This window comes from Scophthalmus maximus, chromosome 2, assembly GCF_022379125.1.
Source record: "Scophthalmus maximus strain ysfricsl-2021 chromosome 2, ASM2237912v1, whole genome shotgun sequence".
Lineage (NCBI taxonomy): Eukaryota > Metazoa > Chordata > Actinopteri > Pleuronectiformes > Scophthalmidae > Scophthalmus > Scophthalmus maximus.
In genome coordinates this window covers 2932167-2948569 of record NC_061516.1, presented here as the reverse complement: position 1 = coordinate 2948569, position 16403 = coordinate 2932167, and the positions used below count along the sequence as shown (strand labels likewise).

The 16403-nt window shown below is 42.9% G+C and overlaps 1 protein-coding gene across 4 annotated transcripts in view; it reads left to right on the top strand.

Annotated features, from left to right (window-relative positions):
- Positions 1 to 603: 603 nt before the first annotated feature.
- Positions 604 to 16403, top strand: part of tbc1d14 (TBC1 domain family, member 14) — a 36365-nt gene continuing 20565 nt past the window's right edge. Inside the window, exons 1-4 of one of the 4 annotated variants that reach the window (XM_035627088.2) lie at positions 604 to 868; positions 1172 to 1379; positions 4402 to 5155; positions 12431 to 12554. In XM_035627088.2, the coding sequence (XP_035482981.1) occupies positions 1331 to 1379; positions 4402 to 5155; positions 12431 to 12554 (927 nt within the window). In that variant the 5' untranslated portion in view covers positions 604 to 868; positions 1172 to 1330. Of the gene's footprint in view, positions 869 to 1171; positions 1394 to 4401; positions 5156 to 8702; positions 8970 to 12430; positions 12555 to 16403 lie in introns of those variants that run through there. The other 3 variants (XM_035627090.2, XM_035627089.2, XM_035627091.2) reach the window with 3 other exon arrangements.

Genomic DNA, 16403 nt, shown 5'->3' with positions numbered 1-16403 from the left:
CCTGTGATCTTCCCTGTCTTTTATACACACCTCATTTGGTCTCTTTAGTGCATTATGACTTGGTGACGACTGAGATATTAGCGCCACAACCTCATGGTGACACTAGAGGGCAGGGTGAGGATGCTGTGGGACAGAAAGCTCCTTCCTTATTCCTACCACACATCAGTCTTTAGCTGTTGTATTTATCATTGTCATTACTGTATGCTAAATACAAGTGAATGCTTAAAACATTTTAAGGAGTATCCATGGATATAAGATTTTTTGTTATGGGTTACTGCTGAAAAAAACAAGGGCTACAGTGTATACTGTTCGGACACGACTACATCCAGCAGAGGGGTTGGAATTTAATAAACTACTATCCCTTTTGCTTTTATTGTTATATATTTGATTATTATTGTCTTTTGGGGGAAAGTTTGTTCTAGAAATTAAAAATATTTTTAGAAACAATACGTTAATATATATTGTTTCACGTGTAGCTATTTAAAACTGAAAAAATTAATGTATTTTACATGTTTTATGTAAACATTTTTAGATCTGTGGCATTAAACATATGAGTGGAAACAGTTGGGTTTTGGTGGTCTTTATGTTTTCGGGGGCCTGAACGTGGGGAAACAATCGATATTTCTACGAACAATACGTTTGTAACTAACAATATTCATAACTCACTGTAAATCTATTGTTGGTCAGGAGAGTTTAACTTCTTCGCATCGAGGCTCACGGGTCGGTGTCGGCGATTGATTAGTAATGCCTGCAGGTCCAGCCAGGTGAATCCATCGACGGTGAACACTCTCGACTCGATTACGCCGCACTCTCCTCGATACACAAGTTTGTTTTGTTTTTTAAAATGGCGGCGGAAGCTCGGAGACAGGTATGAAAAAAAATACAGGATAAACTTGTAACAGTGCGCTCGGTCATTGAATTTGTCAAACACCGGGGCAAAGTGTTTCACCTCGTCCGCTTGGTCCCACGAGAGTGAAGAAACTGCGTGTCTGCCGTATTTGAACTCAAATTCGGCTGCACTTGAGGAAGCACTTGGCGTCAGCGGCAAGTGCGCCCCGGCGAGCGAGTCCGTCCGGACGCGGTGTTCGTGTTTACCAAGCGGCCTGTCTTCCTTTCTTCCTTTCTTCCTTCCTTCCTTCCTTGAGCTGAATGTGTGTGGTTTATGTCCCAGACCAGTGACCTGACCCTGCCGCTGTGTGCGGGCGCCGGGCGGCGCTGAGGAGGCAGAGGCAGGCGGCGATGGTGCAGCGGTAGTCACGGCATCGCCATGGAGCGCTCCGGCGGGCGCGTACCTGCCACCCACCTGTAGCGTCATTCAAGCGGCAGCAGCATGGCGAACACGAGCCGCGGCACCCGGGACCGGAGCGACGGCCGCTGCGGTAAGGTTCTTATGGTGCGCTGCGTATTTTTTTTTGTTTGTTTTACTCCACGCTTCACGCGGATAATGAGGAAGACGCAAACTCGGCCCGCGACAATGCACGCGCGGCTCTCCTTGCTAAACATGACAGGTGTCGCCGGACTGCATTCGCGAAAATTGCAAAAAGTAAGTGCGGCCTTGGATGTCATACATTTGAACCGTCAATAAACCGTCACACCTTGCTCTTCTGAATGATTCAATACAGGTCTAGAATTCGGCATACATTAAATTCGCCAAATGCCTTTTGCTATGATACAGTTTTTTAACTCCAAGCCAGTCTTTCATTTTGTCTCAGCAGTTCAAGCGGGACATGCCGAGATGAAAATTCAACTTTCAACCCCGCTCTCAAAAAACCACGAGGTTTTGTAAAGTGCTTAAAAGCCAGTCATCAGTTCAGCATATATTTGAAACAACAACACTTGGCACTTGCTGTGTTAAGATAGGTAGATATAGATAGTTACTTTATTTATCCTAAGCTGGGAAATTCCGGTTTAATAGCGGCATGCTTCACACAGCACACAAAAGATATGCAAAAATATAGAGAATAAGATTAATAAATATTAAGAATTTGCATGAATATTAATAGTTAGAAATAGTGCAGTAGTACAATCAGTTACCAGTAGTGTGCAGAGGAACATGGTAACATGAATGTGCAAGGGTGAACTTCTACCTACTATAGGATGTGTCCATCACTCACCTCTATCTCGCATGACACTGATTCTAAATGTTGAAAATCCAATGAAAGTGCGATGTGCTAACACAAATGCGGCTACATCGGAAACAGGCTCACAAAATGAAACAGCCTGGAAAAGCAGGGATTTCTCACGTCCTTTTTCATTTCACGTGCCCTGTAACAGCACTCGATGCCTTGTGATCTTTGGCTGAAGACGTGCCACTTTTGAAATTTGAATTGCATCTCAACACGGGTCCACTTTCTCGGGAAGCATTTTGTCACATCTTGGGAATTTCTGATTGGTGCCCAACCACATTATAAAATGAATGTGAAGCTGCATTCCCTCCTAGTGCCAATGGATAATGATATTGTGACTCAGAGAGCCCGATTTGTGTGTGCACGCTCAAATGGGTGGTTCAGCAAAGGAGACAATGGCAGCAACCTTGTGTTGTTTTTCAAACAACGTGTACGCCTGTGTTGGTGTGGCCCTCTAAAACAGTTAACTGCTTAATACTTGGTGATTAAAGTCTCACGAGTGATGCTGCATTTTTTTTATTGAAATATGATACATTTCAAATTAGGATACCAGTTTTACAACACTACACAATAATAATAATAATACTGGCTATTTAAACAGCCTGATATTCATTGGTGAGCTCTAGTTGTACATTATTTCCGCAGTGGCTCAGGAAGAACCTGTTGCTGTGTTTTGGCACAAAGTCTGAAGGGCTCACATGACCACCTGCAGGTCAGGGTTTAGAGCTTGGGTAGGAATCTGTCTTTGTGTGTTAACCAGTTGGAAAACACGAGTTTTTTCTTTCTTTCTTTTTTGTGTGTACCCATTCAGGCCTTTTTGTCATGCTCTCAGTTACTGCATCGACTGTGAAAAGAATTTGGCACAAGTGACATTGAGTTCCATTAACTTGACTAAGCCGGTGACACTGCGGTTTATACCTTGGTAGAAAGAAAAAAATATGAATCAAAGATATGTAGCTCCCAAACTACTTTTTGCTTTTGTGTTGAAAGAAACTGCAAGTTGTTTACATAAACATTAGCGTGTGTGTGTGTGTGTGTGTGTGTGTGTGTGTGTGTGTGTGTGTGTGTGTGTGTGTGTGTGTGTGTGTGTGTGTGTGTGTGATGTCAAAGCCCTTATTTCCCTTTGTTGATAAGCAGAACACCACCACCATGCACATCTTCAACTGTAGTGTCACGTCGTCAGTGTGTAACAGAGTTACACAGTGGGAACGTGTCTGTCTCTGAGAGTCTGGAGTCAAATGAATACAGCCAGAGTAGAGAGCTTATAGACACACTAGCTTAAGCTTAGCATCCCAGCTGGTGTCAAGGCATGTTGTAGCCCTGCTGGGGCCCCGTTCACATTACACAGCAGACTCCTGTTACAACCTGGTTACTGTGGGATTAGCTTTCACCTCACAAGGCTCCTACACGCATTGTATCTAAACGCCCTGATCAGTTAGAATGAACCTTTAATAATATTATAGGTAGGGGGAGTGTTTTTTTGACTGGTTCTGTGAGCTGTTGGCCCCTGTTAACCCCTACCCTGTTCCCAATCTCTGTATCATGTATTATTGTTACTTCAAAGTAGTTCTTATTAGTTTGTGGTGACTCTATTAACTTAAATTTATTGAAGCACATGCAGTTGATAAGCCAAAGATAAACTTAAACATTGAAGGGTTTAACTCAGAAGAGCCCTTAATATAATGTCATAATACAAGCGTCACCTAATATATTGTGCTATTATGGTGCAGCTAATATAACCGAAACAATCAACCATTACTCAAACAATCACAAGCCATCTGCCAGAAGGTGAACCCTCTGGTGTCCTGCTCAGCATGGCTGGCAATTATCCACGATGCACCGTCTTCAAATTACTTGTTTTGTCTGATTTACCCATTTAACCCAAATCCCACAATATTCAAACAAACAAAAAAGTCCTGTTTTCTCGGCGCAGTCACCGGGCACTGCTGTAGCAATAGTGCGCGTATGGCTAATTTCTACATTCTGGTCAGTCTGTATGGTTTCATGCTTTTGATGTCAACATTTCAGTCACTGCCAGAAAATTTCGCGATATCCTTTCTGACTTACGAAATGGTTCGTAAAAATGTATGGATTGTGATATAAAGAATTTAGATTTATTTTCCCATCCCTATAAATCAATACAGGATATCATTCGGTAATTTTTCAAATTTTGTAATTTTATCATTGATCAATCAAGTTGTAATTCCACAATACTATATTATTTTCTTTCAGTTGATTAGATTCATCAAACTTATTGAGTCCTGTTTTGTTGAAGGTGTGTCTGGAGAAGCCATAGTGGAGAATGGCTCTGACCCCCACGATCATAACAACCACCAGTGCCATGAAGCCAGCACAACCCCTCACAGCGAGCCCGTCCTGCCCAGTTGCATGCCATCCTGCTCCTCCACCCCCACCTACTACAGCAGCCCCCAGAAAAGCTACTCAGACATGGACCAGGACAGCCACAGCTTGACTTCCCAGGACTCGGGTATCCCCACTCTGGAGATTAACCCTCCAGAGCCCATCCTCCACCAATGTCCAGGTGACGCAGGCCGCATCCTGGATACCAGTCATGATTCTCCCGCCACTTTATCTTTGGATGATGACCCCTCTAACCACAACACCATCCGCAAGTCCTCCACCTTTCCCCGCAGTGGGTATGACTCTATTCGCCTCTTCAGCCCCGCCCTCAGATTATCCACCACCACGGGGATGGGCGTCGGGGGCGGAGCCTTGAACCGCAGTGACGACATCTCTGTGTGCAGCGTGTCAAGCATGAGCACCGAGCTGTCGGTCTCCAACGAAGACATCTTGGATTTCACTGTCACGTCCGACTCCAGCGCCATTGTCACCTTGGAGACGGACGACAGCGGCACCGCTCACTTCTCGGATGTGACCCTTTCGTCATCTCCGGGAGACCCCAGAGACTTATGGAGTCCTGTGCGACCGTACCTGGGGTCAGGTGTCATGCAGCAGGAAGAAGATGTCAGACAAAAGAAACTGGGACCTCTTGCAAGCTTATTTAACAGGTACGTTCAGATATGTCTTTAAAAGACCATCATATTTTACAGGGAGTATTTTGGTAGTTGTATAGTTTTTTAGTTTTAGTTAGAATCAAGTTGTGCTATTTATTATGTCATGATTATTCATTCCATTGCCATACACGGAGTCATACACACAAATGTTGACAAGATATAGAAATGAAATTTCCTCATACTTGGTATTTCTTCCCAATGAATATGACAGCAGATGTACAGTATCTACATTTAGCACTGAGTTAACTAGAACAGCTGCAACAGTTAATCAATACTATAATAGCTACTAAATTAATCGCCAACTATTTTCATATCAATGAATCGGTTCAAGTAGTTTTTATGGAAAAAACACATTTTCTAAATGTAAATATTTTCTGGTTTGTTTGCTCCTCTGTGACAGTAAACTAAATATCTTTGGTGTGTGGACAAAACAAAAATCATCTCTGCGTTTTGGGAAACACGATTGACATTTTTTACCATTTTATGGACCAAACTACTAATCGATTCTGAAAATAATTGATAGTTGCAGCTCTAGAGTTAACACATTAAATAGTTGTAAGAAACATATACATTTATTTGTCAGGTTGCTGTTATTTAATATATCTTAATAGGAGAAATTACAATAGTTGACACACTATATCATTAAATACTTACCAATGTACTTTTTGCTTTGTACAACTACATGACAATATTTTCTGAATCATTTTTCACGTGATTTTGTTGTGTATGCCAAGGAAACGGCAGAATATTATCCTTCATTCCTGTCTTGATAATACAACATTAATTCTGTAACAGATGCCATTTAGCCAACCTGAGCCAGATGAATATGCGTTCTCCCCTCCCTCTCATTAGACTCTTTGTTGAAGACCTTATTGTGACCTTACAGGAGCAGGCATTACTCAAGGTTGTTCCACAAACTCGCTTAGCCAAGACATCCTGTCTCCTCCCACCACTCTTGCTTATTACAGCTTACCCAGAAGGTGACTCCGTCTTCCGCTCAGCATGGCGCAACAGAGATAAAGATTGGTTTGAAGACTGTACATTCTCGCTGAAGTGTCACTCCAGGGAACTGGCCTTTCCGCTCTGAAGTTGTCCCATATAAAGGACGGCAAGATTAATGACACACATGGTCACACCCAATAAAACCTGGTCGTTGAAACCAAGGTTGTTTTTACTTTCAAAGAAGAACCGTCATTTACCGGCCCTGTTGTGTAGGCATTTACACAACAGGGTCATGTCCCTGTACCCAAGTTCCCCCCCGTTACCAGCTTAGCTGAGAAAACAAAGCAGCACTGCAGATTTGACTTATTATTTACTGGTTGTCTGTAAGTGGCACTGCACCCTTCCAGGGGACCACAGTATCTGTTTGTAAGAGGGAATACTGCCATGATGAAAGTGTAACTCCCCGATGCTGTGTCAATGATTGGGGTTGTGGTAATCTTGTGAAGCAGCTGGGGGGTTTTTTTGCCCCCAGGAGAATCATTCTTAGATTCTCTGTAAGGCGTCAACCTGTTGATTTTGATCAAACAAGATCCTTCATCAGCACTTTCTATTTACCCACGTAGACTTTTCCTCCGATATGAATTTACATACAGTGGTGATGCTTTGTTAAGGCGGCATTGATGATGAACGACGATGACTGATGAGAGCTTATTACCTGTTATTATGTTGACATGGTACTGGAAATTCTACAGAAGTTGTTTTCACACTCACTTGCCCTTTTCACATGAAAGCGTTCATACGGCCCTTTCATTTCGCCACGTTACACTTTCTGTTGAGGGAATTTAACATCAGCTAAACAAACTTCCTGGACCATGCTGCTGGTAGAAAATTCTTTTCTCTGTTGTGATCTAAAGCCCGCAGTTTTTTTATGACATTTTTTTTGAAAAGGTTTTCGAATTTTCCTTGTGGATTTAGGAGCTACAGCTTTCAAACTAGAGCTGTCCCAAACGATAATTTTTCAAACGATTAATCAAGCGATTTTTAATTTTTTTTTTGGGCCGGTGGTGCGCCCGGAGCCCCGCGGAGCCGGGACACCACCTCGGCCGGCGCACACCGGCCCTCACTTTCATCGCGCCATGGGGCTTTGAGTAAGCGAGCCCTCTGACTCGCGCGTGCGTCAGACTCCTCGGTCCGTGTTTCAAGACGGGTCGAGTGGGTCGCCGACATCGCCGCAGACCCCTTGCGCCTGTGAGCGTGGGCCGATCCCCACCCTGGCGACGCGACGCGGTCGGAGCGCACTGAGGACAGTCCGCACCGGTCGGACAGTCCCCACCGGTCGGACAGTCGCGCCGGGGCCGGGAGGGGGCCCCGTCCCGAGCTGACCGAGGCCAGCGGAAAGGGAAGGCGCAGCGAGTACCAAGTCCACGGCCCCGGGAAGCGGCGAGGTCCGGGCGAGAGGGCGCGAGCCACCTTCGCCCCCGAACCTTTCCAAGCCGACCCAGAGCCGGTCGTGGATTTTGTTTAGTTTGTTCGGTGTTCGTGCTGCAGCTCGCGCTGCTGCCGCTGCCGGTGCTATCACTTGCTGCCACCATTGTTAACGTTTGATTTCTTCAAGTCGATTATGTCTACGAGTCGTCCCAGCCCTTTTTCAAACCTGTAATTCAAGAATGTGACTGTAGTATTACAGAGCTGGGGAATAAACTAAGTTGTAAAATACAAAACAATGTACTTATTGCAGGGTTATTACGTAATTCGATTTTGATCAATAACCTGGTGTCACTGATACGATAAATTTATGACATTGAGCCACATTAGCATCATGGTTACATGGATGGCAGTGTTGGTCTGTCAATCGGAGTCAAACTATCTCAACCACGATTGGATTGATTGCCATAAAATTTGGTACAGATGTTCATGGTCATCAAGACATTAGGCGATCCTCTGACTTCACTCGTCAGAGTCCAGAGGTGCAAGGCCCTATTGTATCCGTAAGGATTATGAATTGCTTTTGTTTCTGAGTCCTTAATAAAGTAATATAATCCATGTTTTAAATAAGAAATGTGTAATATAATGAGTGTTTTATTAGTTTCAAGTAACTTGCCCAACACTGGTTAAAACTAGAAATGTCCTTAACATCATCACTGTTTAGCCATGAAGAGTAAGGAGTTTACTCTCCGTTTTTGCTCGTGCAGTTATTTGACAGGACGCATTCAAGATGCGTATGAGTTTCCATATCACACCACTGTTCAATTCATGGGTTTGAATTGTAATTGTGTGTCACGGGTGATAAAGGGTCATTTGAAAAAGTGACTTCGGTCGATTAAAAAAAAAAAAAATCCTCGGCTGATCAGACAGACACAAACTATTATTTGCTGTAATAGATTTTTTGATTGGATAAATCATTTAGATTCAGTGTGATACATCACATGTGAAATGGCATTACTTCCTCTGCCCACCCCTCCCATTCTGTCCAGCTCTCTCTCTTATCTCTCCTCCCTCTCAAGGAGAAGTTATTCATTCCCTCATTGCCCTTCAGATTCCTGCTTCTCACACCCAGGTGGCGGGGCGGGGCGGGGGGACTCAGAGGAGCAGCAGTTCCTTCAGTCTCACTCTGCCTGAGCCTGGTGACTGTGTGGGACTCTGTTACTAAAACTGTGGAAGCTATGGGCCTGAATTTTGACTGAGGGCAAACTTTGATTTGAGGAGTTTTTGCTCTCCTTTGCTTCCCTATAACTTATTTAAAAGATAAACCACTTGGAGCTTCAGTCTTTTGTTGTGTTTTTTTTTTTTTTGTGGTGGGAGTTCATTGTGTTTTGTGGTGACAGAGCAGGATGGCAACCCCATCCCTTCTACTGTACATCGACAGGTAGGATCACAGAAACAAAAAAATATTTTTATCCGAAAATCAGTTTGTTAAATGGTTGACATTCCTTAAATCAATGTAGCCTGGACATTTGTACATTGCACATTTGTTTCCTGCCTAACAAATGGATTTTTCTATGAAAGTAAACAGAGATTTGATTAGTAGTTGAATACTGTTGCTTTTGTGCTAGACAGCTTGTTTCTTGTGGACTAAATACAGACCTCCCCCCTTGGATTTTGTGTCTACTTGGTTGACTGAATGTTGGAGCAACTCTAGCTCACTCATGTCGTTTATGATGTGCAGGGGGGGACACAGTGTTCTCTGCTTTCCTTCTTCTTGTACTAGCTTGCTTAGTATTTCTGTGCCAGGCGTCGTCAATGTCAAGTGAAGCATATGAACTGTCGGGACACCTCATCACCTTATTTGAACACATCAAGACAGAACACAAAGTGTTGAGAGGTCCTGGGAGACTTGACCACACACCAGTGCAGTGCAAAGCCTCTGCTTGAATTCAACATTACAAACAAGCATTTCTGCCGTTGCCTTTGGATTTTCTCGCCGTTCTACTCAAGCACCCGACCATACCCATCGCCATTCAGCTGTCACGTTGAAACACATTTGGTTTTGACTGAATGCAAATCAGGGCAGGATTTGTTTGGTGGAAGGTACGGAGACTGAAAAGAAAGAAAAAAAATATTATGTTGGAACTGCACAGAAAAATGTGGTGATATAAATTATTCTGAGACTTGAAGTCGGGGTCTGCTATTTAAAGTTGGCGCTCGGTTGACTTCGATCTGTGCAGCGTTGATTTGTGGTGGCTTACAGGGTTACTCAAGTTCACCACTCCCCGTGGTTCAAAAGCTCGGTCACAGTTTACTTTTTCCACCCTATGTCAGTACAGTTTTATGTGACGATACAAGGTATGAGTCAATAATCAATCCACTGCTGTTAAAGGTTACAAATGTGCCCATTTTTTTATCATACAGTTCATGGATAATTCACTAGTTGAGTTTCAAAGTTCTTAATAGACATTGGAAATGATAGTCTGACAAGGAAGGAGTCTGTACGCTGAGCGCAGGCTTTTTTATCCTGATCTTTAAACTGCGTCTCATGGTCCAGTTTAGTGGAGGGTGACCATGCTGAAAAGAGGAAGGCTTTTCCATTAGCTTTTGGCTCCGTTTGAGATGGCTCAGTTGTCGTCACATGACCTAAGTATGGAAATTCTGACATATGACGACAGGTGTCTACATGCTAAAAGTAGTGTGCTGATTGTTCAGATAGAAGCTAGTCAACATGCCTGAATTTAGGAATTCTTATTTTGTCAGTTCACAGATTATTAATGGCCAAAGTCCTCACATTATCATCACCTCTCTTTTAGATTAGATTTCCATGTTATTCATTCTTCCATATGAGCTGAAAGCTTATGTTTCCTTCCTTTCAGTTTTTTCGCCCAGGCGAGATGACAGCAGATAGTGTCCAAATGACAGCTTCCTGTAGCAGCTCTGCACATATTGCTCTACAAGTGTGTTGACGCCTCATGTCTTCTAGCACTTTTCTTCTATCTCTCTCAGAGAAACGAAAGACAGGAGAGGAGGAACATGCTGGCTCCCGTGCTGTAGTGAAAATTGCTGAAGAAGATAAGCTTGAATGCCACTGATGGGGGAGACTGTTGCTGCACGTTGCTTTGTGCACTCATTCTGTGATGCATTGGCCCCTTCGCATCAGTGTTGTCGTTCAATTTCTTGCGACAAAGTCGTACAGAGAATGAGGAAATACCCTCTGCTGTTCACATGATCATTATCGGTAAGGAGAGAGGAAAATATGTGGAACTGGCATGGAACTGGCGTGAAACGTGCGACGATGAGGGAGGCGAGACTGCGGCGCTACCAAAGGAGAGTAAATCATTTTAAATTCAGGCTCACCTGGCGTCATATTCATTGAGTGTGGACATAAAAAGATTTGGTCCTTGTTGTTGTCCACTACTGGTCACTAATTACTAATAAAAAATAGTTGGTTATAGTTACAAGTTGACTTGTAGCCATTTACCGGAACAGTTTCACAGCCTGGCACAGAGCTGAATGTGCTGCAATAAACCGTACAGTTTGTTCAGAGGCTACATCGTGCAGCGCTGATCAGAAAGCAGTGCAGGAGAGCACGGCGGCTATACTGTACGTGGGACCATCTATGGTGAGACTGTGTTTGAAGTATTTACTGATATGTGCTGCTAGGATCTAAACCAATCAGTAGTTAAAATGTAATCTGTAAGTTTTGACACCTTTGTTTGGGCAATAATTGGATTTTCTCACATTTTGTCAAAATCCGAAAACTTTGCTTTGGACTCCAAATTCATAGTAGCAAACAAACGTCATGTCATGATTTGTTTTAGTGGACCGATCGTGAGAAATGGTCAATGAGAGCTCAGTGAGTTGTTGAGCACAGCAGAAGGCCAAATGTCTTGATGACAGCCGTGTCATCACAGAAGCCTTGCAGTCAGCTGTCAGTTAAACTGAGCCTCCAGCCTGGAGCGTCTGCTGACACATTTCCCGGTCATCACGACCCTGGAGGCAGCAGCGAGCGCTCGGGTCATGATTTGCAGCAAGTCAGCCGGTCAAAGGTCAGATTGTTTCTACTGAAACAACTTTGTAAGTTTGAACCTCTTTGCCACTTCTCTCGGGTCCACGGGGTTAAGTCCAAACGGTGTCAATGCAAAATCAATGAATAAGCAGTTTCCACGGTGGAATGCTGTCAATGAGATTTGTCGTAGGCCAACAGTGAGATATGGACTCTTTGATTACTCTTGTCTGTTATGTCACCTTGCTTGGTCGGAAGAGGCTTTTAATTTGACTGGTTTTATTTGCATCTTTTCACCGCGTGGCTCTTTTCAGGCCTCTAATTAAAGCCCCCAATGACAGCTCTGTGATAATACCGCACTGATGAAAGGAGTATCTGGCTAAATGGTGACCCTGCTGAAAAGCGGAAGGCTTTTCCAGCAGCTTGTGCATGTGGTATTTAAACACCAGGTGGAGGGAAGATAAACATGCCACGCAGATTGTTCTTTCTTCCAGTAGAGCACTCAGAGTGCAGAGCAGATAGTATCGTGATAATTTTAAGTGGATCCTTTAATGAAAGCGGCAAAGATGGCTTTTTTTCCTCACCCTTTAAACTGTCATGATGCTTAATTATTGTCCTGTTTATTTGTCTGGAGACTGTCCAGCCTGTCTTCTTACAGGTTGCTCTTTGGGTGGCCTGTATGGCTTTTTGCTTGAATCCACAGATTCCTCTTATGAGCTTATCCCACTAGTTATGAGGACACGCAGACCCCTGCCGCTCTGGGGGCCCAAAAGAGTCACCCAGTGAAGACTGCGGTCATAGCTTGTGTTCTACTGTTTCCTCTGTCTTGTGTATTGACCCAATTTATTTTTCCTCATGTCTAATTCCTGCCCTCTGTCTGGCTTCTCTCTCAGGAGCCTGTTTGCCAGGAGGGGGAAGGACAGTCGGCCAGTGGAGCAGAGGGATCCGGGGTGGAAGCTCTTTGGGAAAGTCCCCCCACGGGAAGGCCCCATAAAGGACCCGAAGAAAATACAAAAGGTAGAACATTGATTTTTGGCAGATCACAGAATTGGGTTGGCAAATGAAGAATGTTAACGTAGAAACAAAACTCCTGGTAACTGGAAGAAATTGTGCATAAAAATGAGGTATCAGATATCTCCCATACACTAGACAATATTTTTTATGATCAGATATCAGTAACTGAAAAAGCATACATAGGAAAATAGACCAATGCTCTACCCACCAGGCAAAAGCCCATCTATCATCATCTCAATAAAATGAAATATAAAAGGCATTAAAATAGCAATATAGGCTCAGATGAGAAAATTATGAATTTTAAAATGATTCTTCACCATGAGGCAGAATAAATCACCATTTCCAAAATCGAGTTGCTGCTGAAGTTTTACATGAATCAGATTTCTTAAATCCTTCACTGAGGAAATTCAAATAATGTCAAAGAGACTATTTGATTCCCTCTGACTGAGAACTCAGTTTGGAAGTATTTTGCTCAGTGGATCTTGAAATGAAAAAGTGTGAAAATGTGATTGCTCAATATTTCTTGTGATTTCTTGCGATTTAAGTTTCTGTTCTTTGATGTAGTTTTAGTGCAGTGTTCAGAGTCATATCTCCACTGACAATCTGTACATGAAAAATTTACCAGATGCTTTCAGACCACGCTTGTTGAACATTGAGAAGAAGAGCATGCTTTAAGCATACTTTAGCTTGTTTTTTTACATGGCAACATCTGAGCCTCCGCTCAGCGGCATTTTGTGTTCAAGCCTTCAAGATATTAGTCACATGAACCAACAATAGGTTTGTTTGTTTTATACTTATTTCCTTTTTTTTGCTGTGTATTTAGTTTGAGCCTGTCACAGAGAACACAGCCTCCCTGACTGTGAGCTGAGGAGTGTCGTCTCCTCTGAACAGCTGATCCCTTCTGTATAAAAATGTTTCCTTTTTTGTTTGTTTTTTATTTGGGATTTCAGTACTTTGTTAATAGAAGTGTTTGACGGTATCGGACTGAACTTCTTAAGTGCTAAATTTTACTTTAAACTCCATATTTGAATTCATTCTTTAATTAGTTTGTGCCGCAGAACTACTGCTGTTCAAAGATCAAATCATGAGAAACTAAAAATCCCTTTTTACCACCGGGCACTAAAAACCAATACATGCTGTATTTCCTCAAATATTGAACAGGCTGTTATTTACCTCAATTGCAGAAGGTAACAGGTCTTTGTTTGTTTGCTTATTTAAATTTGCTCTGCTAGAATAGAGCGCAACAGTGACCGCCGACTTTTTGAATAGCTCTGGTTCCGGAAGTGAATTTCCAATTCATTTTCTCCTTCGACATTTCATAAAAATCAGTGAATATTTTCTCACCGTCCGTTAGCAGTTGCTAACAACACTCACCATTAGTGGCATTTAGGCCCTACAGCTCTTTTTAGAAAGCCCTATGCTGAAAGACAAACAGCCACCCTATGTGTATTTGAACGTTGACCTACATGGCAAATTTTGGACCTGAGAAATGAATGTACACATTCACGGCTTTGGTGTAACACATGAAAAATGACAATATACATACAACTGTAGTTGTCTGCTATTTGTCTGTGCGAGACTTTCTGCTCATTCTGGCAGTAATGTGCACGTGATAGTGTTTGTGTCGATCAACAAGCGGAAATTCAAAATGTCAAGGGTGTTTGCGAGCACTGTTAGATAGCCAGCTTGTGACTGGACACATCATTTCACAGTGCCATTCAGAAGGCAAACAGGAAAGTATCTCAGGCCCAAATAAAGAGCATGACTGTTCTCCACTGACAAAATAAACCCTGGAACAAGATGGCAGCTTGCAATTAGAGGAGCTTGTAATTATGCTGCCAATTATCTTGTGGCTGACACGAGGGAAGTAGCCCTGTCTTTTGTGCGCCCGTTAATGTGCTAAAATGTACCGTTTACATTGAAGCCCTTTAACATGTAATACATTTGGTTTAAATTGCTGTAAAATGTCTTGTCTGGAAACCTACCCAATCAGTTAGATAGATCCGTCCAGAGCAGTGGCGGATCTAGAAAATTTTACATTGGGTGGCAAAGGGCTGGCAAGAGGTCTTGGCAGGGTGGCATGGGAGGACGGTACGCGGGAATCTCCATATGAAAAAAAAATACTTCAAAACTATGTATTGTTTCATCATGCCTTAACACACTACTCAAGCGTTTTTAATGCACAACAGGAACAACCCCAGTGTTCAAACAAAACAAAACAGTTCATGGATAATTCAAAAGTAACAAAAAAAAAGTAACAGTATTAATAGGGTCAGGGTGAATCTGCCTCCTCTTCATCCCTCACATTCAATTCTTCTTTTTCCTCTTCTCTTTCTTTCTCTGACCCTCCTGCTCTCTCCAGTTTACTGCCTTCTCCTTCTTCATTTCCTTCCTTCATTTCCTCCCGTGCAATATCCCCGCTGGTTTCATTTGTGCAGCCTCATTGCTGTGCTATGTGAGTGGATTTTGTAGTACTGCTTAATTAAATTTATTTGAATCAAATAAAAATGATCGATCTCCTTGCACTGTGTAGTGTGTTGCAATGTAACGCCCCCCAAAACAGCGACCCTCTGTAAACGTGATGGATTTTAATATTTTGTCAGGCTGTTCTTGTCTTTACTAACATAAAAACTAATCAAAGTGCAAAAAGCTCTTACAAATCACAAGCGATTTGACTTTTGACTAATTAATGGACGCGCTGTTATTGCTGAAGCTGAATTGCCTTTAGCATACATTAGATTCATTACAAATGTAACTTTGAGTCAAATTGGTGTGTTTAAACTCCACCAGGGAAAACTGACTTCACCTTCAGATTACCCCGGGGCCGCACAGTCGCTCCACTCTTTGCCGAGATGCAGAGCCACCGTAGCAGACTCGCTGTGTGTGAGCCAGACTGTGTGAACGCTGCTCTGCACGTTTGATGCAGGGTCGTAGCTAAGTATTTGAGGGGCCTAAATTACATTTACAATTATTCACTTTTGGTCAATTTATTGTTTGTTTTAATGCTTTGAGAAGCTTGTGGACATAGTGGCGGTTTGTTTTTATAAGTCCAGTTTTAAGAACACAAAAGTTAGGGGGGCAGCTGGGGGGGGCAAGGCTCTACAGTAGTGGGGAAGCTGCCCCCTCTTGCCCCCCTGTAGATCCGCCCCTGGTCAGGGGCAGATTGGGCCAATCACAACCATTTATCTAACATGGGACATTTTTGATACAAAGACTGACAGGAGTTGTGTTGAAGTTTTTTTTGTAAACAACCGAGATGGCTGCCATTGATGTGGAGAGTTGGAATTTGCAATTGCAACAGTATACACTTAATATATTTTAACCAAAAGAACAAACAACTACACTTATAGCATTTGTTGATATGCTAAATTGCACGTTTTGTTTCTGACTGCCTCGAGGTCGATCCAATTGTTGTATTGGTTTGAAATTGGAATCCCAGGATTGAAATGTTAACTCTTACAACAAGTGCACGTGCACACTAACACTCAAACGCGCACACTCATTATACACACCCACATGAGTTTGATATGCGCAGTCAATCTCATCTGTGGTTGTAACCTTATATTCCTGATTCCTTAGGTCCACCTCAGTCGGTTAACAAGGATAGGCTTGCAAAGCTTTTGTGTTGCCAATGACACTGCTGTTCAAAGGCGGGGTCTGTGTAATGCTTTATTTGCCAAGGTTATTGTGCAGCTGCTACAGGACGCACTGTGTGCTATTCCACTAGCCACTTTTCCACGTTGAGAGCAACTCCATGAATCAAGTTTTACACTCTTATTTACACCACTTTGCTGTGAGTTCGGGGGACTTGGCACTCCTCCTACATCTGGAGGCCTAAGTACAATATCTGGC